Here is an 11,804-nt window from a genome sequence, read left to right on the forward strand (position 1 = left end):
AGGGGAAGGAGAGAGAGAGGGGAAGGAGAGGGAGAGGGGAAGGAGAGAGAGAGGGGAAGGAGAGAGAGAGGGGAAGGAGAGAGAGGGGAGAGGAAGGAGAGAAGGGGGAATGGAGGGGAAGGAGAGAAGGGGGAATGGAGGGGAAGGAGAGAAGGGGGAATGGAGGGGAAGGAGAGAAGGGGGAATGGAGGGGAAGGAGAGAAGGGGGAATGGAGGGGAAGGAAGAGAGAGTGGAGAGAGAGAGGAGGGAGGAGAGGGGAAGGAGAGAGAGAGAGAGGAGGGAGCAGAGAGGAAGGAGAGAAGGGGGAATGGAAAAGAGGGAGACTGAAGATAATGATGAGAACGTGAACCTGGGGCCAGGATTGAAGGAAGCAGGGAGCGGGAGAATCTGCTCCCTATTGGGCCTCGTAGATCTTGTTAATCTCGGAGGAGTTCATCAGCTCAAAGCTTTGGGAAAAGAGCGACAGGAGGTGATCGTCCTCCGAGGTGTCGGGCAGGAAGGTGACGGCCTCCAGGTCCCCGTTGAGAGTGGTCTCTCCTGTCTGTGCTTTCTCCTCCTCCTGGCTATTGGCCATCAACTTCAGGATGTCCGGTGAGTAACTCATCAGCGTGCCCGTGTGCAAGCTACTGGCCAGGGCGTCCGGCCCAAAGTCCGCTGCCAACGCCGCCCCCCTCGGGGGGTTGGGCGCTGCCCCCGACGGTGCCAGCGGCTGGGCGTTGGCCATCTCCTGCCGCAACATCTCGCGGAAATCCACCGTGTCGATGGAGCCCAGGCTGACGCACTCGCCCTCCTGGCCCAGCAGGGCCACTTCGCCCAGGAACTGATCCATGGAGTGGGGCCCCTCACCCAGGTACAGCTCCGGTTTCACCAGGCCGGCGGCGGCGGGAGGGGTGGGGGTCACCCCCGCCCCTCCCCCCTCCTGCCCCAGCTGGAAGGAGGCGCCAAAGAGCTCGGTCACGTCGATGGTAGAGAAAGCGCTGGACACATTGGCCACGTCCGGCGCCTTGCTGGCAAAGGCAAAGGGGCTGGCCCGGGCATCCGTGGGCAAATAGTAGGGCTGCTGGGGGATGGGGGCTTGCACCGGGGGGACCGGGGCGGGCACCTGCTGGTGGCAGGCCGAGTAGCGGTCAAGCGGCTGGTATCCGAGTCCGGACGGCGCGGTACCTCCCAGGATGTCCGGGGCTGTCCCACCTGGGGAGACACAAAAGTAAAAAAAAAAAAGGAGACCCTCGTCAACCAAACCCCCACAACGTTGCCGCACGACCATCTCCTTCCACCCACCCACCCACCCACCAAAAGGCTGGAAAAGTACAGACGGCGCACCTCGGGGCTCCATCTTCTCGTACATCTTGACGGCAGTCCCTCTGCTGTTGCCGACGGCTCGGTGGGGCGTGGCGATCGGCCGCTGAGCGGGGGGCGTCCCTGGGGATCGGAGGAGAAGGTGGGGGGGGTGGGAGAGAAAGAGAGGGGCCACAGATTAACTCAGGAAGGCGAGAGTACGACCAATAATCCGCACACAATTACCCAGTAATCCTGGCACGGTAAAATAGAACGGCGTGTTTAAAAAGGGAGGGAGGCATGCGGTCCTCACCCTGCAAGTTGCATTTGTGTAGCATGTTCATGAACTCGATGCGCGTCTTGCGCCGCTTTTCCTGGGTACCGTAGGGATCTGTTTTGAAAGAGAGGAGGAACGAAGAGAGATGATGTTTGGGACAGCACCAATTCCCCTGGTGTAGCAACATTCCATTCACCACGCACGCGCGGCACGCCCCAACCAGCTGCTCCTGGGACGACACCAACCCCCCCACCCACACACGACAGCATCCTGCCGAGAATGGCCTCGTGTCGAAGCGCCACCCGGCAGCCTTTTGACCGCACGCGTCAGCGGCACGGTGGCACACTGGTTGGCACCGCTGCCTCCCAGCGCCGGGGAGCCGGGTTCGATTCCCGGCCTTGGGTCACGGTCTGTGAGGAGTCTGCACGTTCTCCCCGTGTCTTCATGGGTTTCCTCCCAAAGACCGTGCTGGTTAGGGTGCATTGGCCCGTGCTAAATTCTCCCTCGGGTGTACCGGAAAAGGCGCCAGTGTCCTGGAGAGGGGCACACGCCTATCCTTCGCCCACGATCCTTAGCCAACGCAAAAAAAAAAACCACCCAATGTGTGAGATCTCACCAAGCACAAAATGGCCGCCCTCTTGGCCAAAATGGCCGCACCCACCCCCCCTCTTGGCCAAAAGGGCAGGCCCCTCCCTCCATTGGCCTAAAGGGCCGGCCCCACCCCCATTGGCCAAAAGGACCAGCCCCACCCCCAGTGGCCAAAATGGCTGGCCCACCTGTTAGCCATAATGGCCGCCCCACCCCTTGGCCAAAATGGCCACTGACTCCCCCGTTGGCCAAAATGGCCGCCCCACTCTTGGCCAAGATGGGCGGCCGCACTTCACAGAAGTACTTGATTGGCCTCGAAGGCCCCCCCCCCCCCCCCCCCCCCCCACTGCAGGGAGAGGGGGGGGGGCCGGACGGCAGCGAGTGGCGCCCCGTTGAGATTCCCCACTCACCTCGGTCGTCCGGAAGGTACTGGAACTCCATGGCGTCGCTGACCTCCTTGTCGGAGGGGCGGCGCAGCTGCATGTGGACTGTGACGGGCTGGCTCAGCGACAGGTCCTTGTAGGGCGGGGTCTTGAAGACGATCGCCACCTGGCGGTGGACGTCGGCCTGGGAGAAGGAACCCTTCCCTTCCCAATCGGTGGTGAAGAACCGCACCTCGATATCTTCTGATCATGACGCAGCGCCGGTGAGAGAGAGAGAGAGAGAGGGGGGATACACGGGTTACATACGTCTTTCCACATTACTATTCCTACCCATCCACAATGACCTACGAGCTGTGCTCCCAATGGGAGACACGAGTTACTGCAGTGTCCCCCATACACCAGTCTTCAAAATTACCTTTCTGAACTTTGTCACAGAGCAAGAAGATTTCCTCTCCGCCCTTGCAACTCCCAGAGTTCTTGTTCACGCGACAGATTTTCAACTCCGCTGTATTCGGGGCTCCTGAAATCAAAGATATCCAAGCTTTCAAACTCTATACAGCAGAGTAAAGCTTCCTCCACACTCTTCCCTCATCAAACACTCCCAGGACAGGTACAGCACGGGGTTAGATACAGAGTAAAGCTCCCTCTACACTGTCCCCCATCAAACACTCCCAGGACTGGTATAGAACGGGGTTAGATACAGAGTAAAGCTCCCTCTACACTGTCCCCCATCAAACACTCCCAGGACAGGTACAGCACGGGGTTAGATACAGAGTAAAGCTCCCTCTACACTGTCCCCCATCAAACACTCCCAGGACAGGTACAGCACGGGGTTAGATACAGAGTAAAGCTCCCTTGACACTGTCCCCATCAAACACTCCCAGGACAGGTACAGCACGGGGTTAGATACAGAGTAAAGCTACCTCTACACTGTCCCCCATCAAACACTCCCAGGACAGGTACAGCACGGGGTTAGATACAGAGTAAAGCTCCCTCTACACTGTCCCCCATCAAACACTCCCAGGACTGGTATAGAACGGGGTTAGATACAGAGTAAAGCTCCCTTGACACTGTCCCCATCAAACACTCCCAGGACAGGTACAGCACGGGGTTAGATACAGAGTAAAGCTACCTCTACACTGTCCCCCATGAAACACTCCCAGGACAGGTACAGCACGGGGTTAGATACACAGTAAAGCTCCCTCTACACTGTCCCCCATCAAACACTCCTAGGATAGGGACAGCACGGGGTTAGATGCAGAGTAAAGCTCCCTCTACACTGTCCCCCATCAAACACTCCCAGGACTGGTATAGAACGGGGTTCGATACAGAGTAAAGCTCCCTCTACACTGTCCCCCATCAAACACTCCCAGGACAGGTACAGCACGGCGTTAGATACAGAGTAAAGCTCCCTCTACACTGTCCCCCATCAAACATTCCCAGGACAGGTACAGCACGGGGTTAGATGCAGAGTAAAGCTCCTTCTACACTGTCCCCCATCAAACACTCCCAGGACAGGTACAGCACGGCGTTAGATACAGAGTAAAGCTCCCTCTACACTGTCCCCCATCAAACATTCCCAGGACAGGTACAGCACGGGGTTAGATACAGAGGAAAGCTCCCTCAACACTGTCCCCCATCAAATACTCCCAGGACAGGTGCAGCACGGGGTTAGATACAGAGTAAAGCTCCCTCTACACTGTCCCCCCCATCAAACACTCCCAGGACAGGTTCAGCACGGGGTTAGATACAGAGTAAAGCTCCCTCTACACTGTCCCCATCAAACACTCCCAGGACAGGTACAGCACGGGGTTAGATACAGAGTAAAGCTCCCTCTACACCGTCCCCCATCAAACACTCCCAGGACAGGTACAGCACGGGGTCAGATACAGAGTAAAGCTCCCTCTGAGGCCAACACATGGATTCTCCTACTTACGGTTGTCATAGATTGGATTGGACACAACAGGCAGCAGAGGAACATTGCAAATTCCAACTTCATTGGGAAGAAAGACTTGGAAACAAAGTCGGACAACGTTCAGATCCTCCTCAGTCTCGTTCAACAATTCCTCTGGAGAAACTGCAACACACAAACATTCACTGGCATTACCATCACTGAATCCCCCCCACCATCAGCATCCTGGGGGTGACCATCACTGAATCCCCCCCGACTATCAACATCCTGGGGGTTACCATCACTGAATCCCCCCACTATCAACATCCTGGGGGTTACCATTGACCAGAAACTGAACTGGACCCAACCATCTAAATACAGTGGCTACCAGAGCAGATAGAATCCCTCCAGTGCCATCCGACCCATCGAGTCTGCACCAACCACAATCCCTCCAAGGCCCTACCCCATAACCCCATGCATTTATCCTAGCTCGTCCCCCTGTCACTGAGGGGCAATTTAGCCTGGCCAATCCACCTAACCCGCACATCTTTGGACTGTGGGAGGAAACCGGAGCACCCGGAGGAAACCCACGCAGACACGGGGAGAACGTGCAGACTCCACACAGACAGTGACCCGAGCCGGGAATCAAACCCAGGGTCCCTGGCACTGTGAGACAGCAGTGCTAACCCACTGTGCCACCATGCCGCAAATCAGAGGCTGGGAATCCTGCGGAGAGTAACTCACCTCCTGACTCCCCCCCAAAGCCTGTCCACCATCTACAAGGACACAAGTCAGGACTGCGATGGAACACTCCCCACTTGCCTGGATGAGTGCGGCTCCCAACAACACTCGAGAAGCTCGACACCATCCAGGACAAAGCAGCCCCGCTCGATCGACACGCTAACCACAAACACTCACTCCCTCCACCACCGACGCACAGTGGCAGCAGTGTGTACCATCTACAAGATGCACTGCAGCGACTCGCCAAGGCTCCTTCGACAGCAACTTCCAAACCCGCCACCTCTACCACCTAGAAGGACAAAAGGCAGCACAGTGGTGGCACAGTGGTTAGCACTGCTGCCTCACAGCGCCAGGGACCTGGGTTCGATTCCTGGCTTGGGTCACTGTCTGTGCGGAGTTTGCACGTTCTCCCCGTGTCTGCGTGGGTTTCCTCCGGGTGCTCCGGTTTCCTCCCACAGTCCAAAAGGCGTGTGGGTTAGGGTGCATTGGCTGTGCTAAATTGCCCCTTAGTATCCAAAGATGCCATGCTAAATTGCCCATTACTGTCAGGGGGATTAGCAGGGTAAATATATGGGGTTATGGGGAAAGGACCTGGGTGGGATTGTGGTCGGTGCAGACTTGGTTGCCCGAATTACCTCATTTTGCACCGTAGGGATTCTATGATTCTGGAAGGACAAGGGGTGGGGGGGGCAGCAGACACATGGGGAACACCCCCACCTGCAAGTTCCCCCCTCCGAGCCCCTCACCATCCCGACTTGGAAATATATCGGCCGTTCCTTCACTGTGGCTGGGGTCAAAATCCTGGAACTCCCTCCTTAACAGCACTGTGGGTGTACCTACACCACACACGGGGACTGACTGATGTCCAACCACAATCCTGGAACTCCCTCCCTAACAGCACTGTGTGTGTACCTACACCACACACGGGGACTGACTGATGTCCAATCACAATCCTGGAACTCCCTCCCTAACAGCACTGTGGGTGTACCTACACCACACGGGGACTGCAGCGGGTTCAAGATGGCGGCTCACCCACCACCTTCTCTAGGGGGGCAGATAAAGATGGGCAATAAATGTTGAGCCAACCACTGAGGCCCAGTTTTTACATTTATTTACTTGTGTTGCAAGAAGGTACACCGCACTGAAGTTAGTGTGAAACTCCCCCTGCCTGCCAGAATTGGTGGAATATTCCACAGATGCACCATTGAAAGCATCCTTTCTGGTTGTGTCACAGCTTGGTATGGGCTCCTGCTCTGCCCAAGACCGCAAGGAACTACAAGGGGTTGTGAATGCAGCCCAGTCCCATCACGCAAACCAGCCTCCCATCCATTGACTCTGTCTACACTTCCCGCTGCCTCGGGGAAAAGCAGCCAGCATAATAAAGGACACCACGCACCCCGGACATTCTCTCTTCCACCTTCTTCCGTCGGGAAAAAGATACAAAAGTCTGAGGTCACGTACCAACCAACTCAAGAACAGCTTCTTCCCTGCTGCTGTCAGACTTTTGAATGGACCTACCTCGCATTAAGTTGATCATAGAATCTTACAGTGCAGAAGGCGGCGGCCATTCGGCCAATCGAGGCAGGCCCTATTCCCATAACCCTATGCATTTTACCCTAGCTAAGCCTCCTGACACTAAGGGGCAATTTAGCACGGCCAATCCACCTAACCCGCACATCTTTGGACTGTGGGAGGAAACAGGAGCACCCGGAGGAAACCCACAGACGTTTGATTTGATTTATTATTGTCACATGTATTGGGACACAGTGAAAAGTATTGTTTCTTGCGCGCTATACAGACAAAGCATACCATTCATCGAGAAGGAAAGGAGAGGGTGCAGAATGTGTTACAGTCACAGGTGGGGTGTAGAGAAAGATCAACTTAATATTTGATTTATTATTGTCACATGTACTGGGATACAGTGAAAAGTATTGTTTCTTGCGTGCTATACAAACAAAGCATACTGTTCATAGAGAAGGAAAGGAGAGAGTGCAGAAGGTAGTTAAAGTAAAAGTAAAAGTTTGTTTTTTAGTCACAAATAGACTTACATTAACACTGCGATGAAGTTACTGTGAGAATCCCCAAGTCGCCACACTCCGGCACCTGTTCGGGTAACACTGAGGGAGAATTTAGCACCCTAACCAGCACGTCTTTCAGACTGTGAGAGGAAACCGTAGCACCCGGAGGAAACCCACGCGGACACGGGGAGAACGTGCAGACTCCGCACAGACAGTGACCCAAGTCCGGGAATCGAACCCGGGTCCCTGGCGCCGTGAGGCAACAGCGCTAACCCGCTGTGCCACCCCACGGGAGATCTTTCTCTACACCCTAGCTGTGACTGTAACACTACATTCTGCACCCTCTCCTTTCCTTCTCTATGAAGGGTATGCTTTGTCTGTATAGCGCGCAAGAAACAATACTTTTCACTGTATCCCAGTACATGTGACAATAATAAATCAAATCAAATATTAAGCTGATCTTTCTCTACATCCTAGCTATGACTGTAACACTACATTCTCCATCTTCTCCTTTCCTTCTCTATGAAGGGTATGCTTTGTCTGTATAGCGCGCAAGAAACAATACTTTTCACTGTGTCCCAATGCATGTGACAATAATAGATCAAATCAATGTCAATGCCAGCTTTGCCCAGCTCTTTCTGCCCGCAAGGTACTCACTGTTGAAGGGGTTAACATTTTTGTTGATCCGGCTCTGGATGGCCAGAGCCACTTCTCGTTTCTTCACGCACTGAATACCCAGGTTCTGGAAACTGAAACCGAGAGAGAGATAGATAGAGTGTGAGTGGACAGGAAGAGACTCAAACAGGTCACATGGGAAGGCAGCTCAGCAATCTCTAACCATTGCCCAATTACCTCCTTGCGCGCGTGCCCACACGCACCGAGTGAGCAACACCCACACTCTCCCTCTACGACCTGTTATCATTCAGGCCAGTAACTCTTAAGTGCTTTACGAAGTCTGCGATTTGAATTTGGCTGGAGTAAGCAGATGTTTCGCCTCAGGTACGATCCAAATGACCCACTAGGGAGCTTTTACCAAAGTTTCTTCAAGAATACATTTCGCAATAACTTTTACCAATTACAAACAAGGCGGAAAAAAAGAACAACTATGATATCGTATAACCCTTGACAAGTAGGTAAAATGTTCCAACCAAACAAACCTCCTTAAACAAAACCCTTGCCGCAAGTTTAGCACAGAAAATACCAATGCTCACGTGATGCTGGAGCTTAGTCCTTTGGTTGAATGCTCCAGTTCTCTTGATACACACACACAAGCTTGGAAGTCAGAACCGCTTCCCAAAACACCAGGGAGAGAGAGAGAGACTCTAGGTACTAGCTAGCAAACCACCAAGAGCAGAATTTTCACTGCAGGAAGGCTAGAAACCTTGCTTCCGGCTAGCCAGCAGAATTTCCAATCCCAGGGAGAGAGAGAAACACTGCTTTCAGTCTGATGTCCTTCTTCTAAACTAAAACTGCAATCCAAAATTCAAAATGCAAGTCGTCCTGTCACCTCACCTGTCAATCATTCTACCCCCTCACAACGTAGGGTCATAAAAATTCCAAAAAGTACCTGAGGACATGGTGGCACAGTGGTGAGCACTGCTGCCTCACAACGCCAGGGACCCGGGTTCAATTCCTGGCTTGGGTCACTGTGCGGAGTTTGCACGTTCACAGGTTTGGGGAGTGGGTACAGAGGAGATGTTAGGGGTAGGTTTTCACTGTATTCACACGCTCACCCGGGTTCCATTCCCCATGTGTCTGCTGCCCCCCCCCCCCATTGTCCTTCTAGGTGGTAGAGGTGGCGGGTTTGGAAGGTGCTGTCGAAGGAGCCTTGGTGAGTCGCTGCAGTGCATCTTGTAGATGGTACACACTGCTGCCACTGTGCTTCGGTGGTGGAGGGAGTGAATGTTTGTGGATGGGTGCCAATCAAGCGGTTCGATTCCCGGCTTGGGTCACTGTCTGTGCGGAGTCTGCACGTTCTCCCCGTGTCTGTGTGGGTTTCCTCCGGGTGCTCCGGTTTCCTCCCACAGTCCGAAAGACGAGCTGGTTAGGGTGCATTGTCCGTGCTTAATTCTCTCTCAGTGTTACCCGAACAGGCGCCGGAGTGTGGCGACACAGTGGGTTAGCGCTGCTGCCTCATGGTGCCAGGGACCTGGGTTCGATTCCCGGTTTGGGTCACTGTCTGTGCGGAGTCTGCACGTTCTCCCCGTGTCTGCGTGGGTTTCCTCCGGGTGCTCCGGTTTCCTCCCACAGTCCGAAAGACGTGCTGGTTAGGGTGCTAAATTCTCCCTCAGGTGTAACCCGAACAAGAGTGTGGCGACTGGGGGAATTTTCACAGCAACCTCATGTAAGCCTACTTGTGACAGTAATAAAAAATCTAAAAGCCCCAGCAATAAGAGGACTTAGCAGACAGTTTGGCAACAATAAGAAAAAAAACCACAAAGCTGCAGAGAACATGATTTAAAAAATACACATTTCTTTAAGGCACAGACGACACAGACCCCCGTCACTGGCCCCATGACAACTCGGTGCCCCCTCCTCCCTCTATCCTGGCGTTTCTCACCTCCTCCCCCACCCCCCCGCCCACATACTGACCTGTGGATACTCCGTGCGGGCAGGTCAGCCTCGTAGTAACCGTCCTTGCAATCTTTGCCCACCAGGTCATGAGGGTGAGGCTTATAGGGCTCCTTCTTGGTTACGAGACAGATACGGATCCTGGCTTGTCCCACGTAGTTCACAATCTGTAAGGCACACACACGCACACACACGAGACGCGGTTAATGACAGCTTACCCAATTCTCGTTGACACAGATATATAGAAAGCAGGAGGAGGCCATTCGCCCCTTTGAGCCTGCTCCGCCATTCATTGTGATCATATTTGATTATTGTCACATGTATTGGGATACAGTGAAAAGTATCATTTCTTGCGCGCTGTACAAAGCATACCGTTCATAGAGAAGGCAAAGAGAGAATGCAGAATGTAGTGTTACAGCCACGGTAGCGCAGTGGGTTAGCACTGCTGCTTCACAGCTCCAGGGTCCTGGGTTCGATTCCCGGCTCGGGTCGCTGTCTGTGTGGAGTTTGCACATTCTCCTCGTGTCTGCGTGGGTTTCCTCCGGGTGCTCCGGTTTCCTCCCACAGTCCAAAGATGTGCGGGTTAGGTTGATTGGCCAGGTTAAAAATTGCCCCTTAGAATCTTAAGATGCGTAGGTTAGAGGGATTAGCGGGTAAATATGTGGGGGTAGGGCCTGGGTGGGATTGTGGTCGGTGCAGACTCGATGGGCCGGATGGCCTCCTTCTGCACTGTAGGGTTTCTTTCTTTCTTTCTAGCCATAACTAGGGTGTAGAGAAAGATCAGCTCAATATAAGGTAGGTCCATTCAAAAGTCTGCCGGCAGCAGGGAAGAAGCTGTTCTTGAGTCAGTTGGTACGTGACCCCAGACTTTTGTATCTTTTTCACCCAGGGAAGAAGGTGGAAGATAGAATCAAATTGAATCCACCGATTCCAGCCCCTACTCACTCATATCCCTTCAGCCGCAAGAAGTGCATCTAATTCCTTCTTGAAATCACACAGCGTTTTGGCTTCAACTATTTTCTGTCGTGGTGAATTCCACAAATTCCTTTACAGATGCCCCATAGAAAGCATTCTTTCTGGTTGTATCACAGCTTGGTATGGGCTCCTGCTCTGCCCAAGACCGCAAGAAACTACAAAAGGTCCTGAATGTAGCCCAGTCCCATCACGCAAACCAGCCTCCCATCCATTGACTCTGTCTACACTTCCCGCTGCCTCGGGGAAAAGCAGCCAGCATAATCAAGGACCCCACGCACCCCGGACATTCTCTCTTCCACCTTCTTCCATCGGGAAAAAGATACAAAAGTCTGAGGTCACGTACCGACCGACTCAAGAACAGCTTCTTCCCTGCTGCTGTCAGACTTTTGAATTAAGCTTGCATTAAGTTGAACTTTCTCTACACCCTAGCTGTGACTGTAACACTACATTCTGCACCCTCTCCTTTCCTTCTCTATGAACGGTATGCTTTGTCTGTATAGGGCGCAAGAAACAATACTTTTCACTCACTGTATGTTAATACATGTGACAATAATAAATCAAATCAACTGTTATAGAGGTCTATAAAATAATGAGGGGCACAGATCAGCTAGTCAACATCTTTTCCCAAAGGTAGGGGAGTCTAAAACTAGATGGCAAGGGTTTAAGGTGAGAGGGGAGAGATACAAAAGTGTCCAGAGGGGCAATTTTTTCACGCAGAGGGTGGTGCGTGTCTGGAACGAGCTGCCAGAGGCAGTAGTAGAGACGGGTACAATTTTGTCTTTTAAAAAGTATTTAGACAGTTACATGGATAAGGTGGGGATAGAGGGATATGGGCCAAACGCGGGCAATTGGGACTAGCTTAGTGGTTGAAAAAAAAAGGAGCGGCATGGACAAGTTGGGCCGAAGGGCCTGTTTCCATGCTGTAAACATCTATTTGTTTTAAATTTATTCGTCACAAGTAGGCTTACATTAACACTGCAATGAAGTTACTGTGAAAATCCCCCAAGTCGCCACACTCCTGTTCGGGTTACACTGAGGGAGAATTTAGCACCCTAACCAGCACGTCTTTCAGTCTGTGGGA

At 53.1% G+C, this 11,804-nt stretch overlaps 1 protein-coding gene across 1 annotated transcript; it reads right to left on the bottom strand.

Moving 5' to 3' along the window:
• Window positions 1–252: 252 nt before the first annotated feature.
• LOC144491260 (putative transcription factor p65 homolog) lies at window positions 253–9,927 on the bottom strand (the record flags this gene model as incomplete). The annotated part of the gene is made up of 8 exons (XM_078208942.1): window positions 253–1,192; window positions 1,325–1,423; window positions 1,593–1,670; window positions 2,555–2,770; window positions 2,943–3,047; window positions 4,464–4,604; window positions 7,835–7,926; window positions 9,770–9,927. Coding segments are annotated over 8 exons (1,686 nt in total), but the record flags the coding sequence as incomplete, so codon positions are not given.
• Window positions 9,928–11,804: the final 1,877 nt, after the last annotated feature.

Source organism: Mustelus asterias, unplaced genomic scaffold (assembly GCF_964213995.1).
Source record: "Mustelus asterias unplaced genomic scaffold, sMusAst1.hap1.1 HAP1_SCAFFOLD_4858, whole genome shotgun sequence".
NCBI lineage: Eukaryota > Metazoa > Chordata > Chondrichthyes > Carcharhiniformes > Triakidae > Mustelus > Mustelus asterias.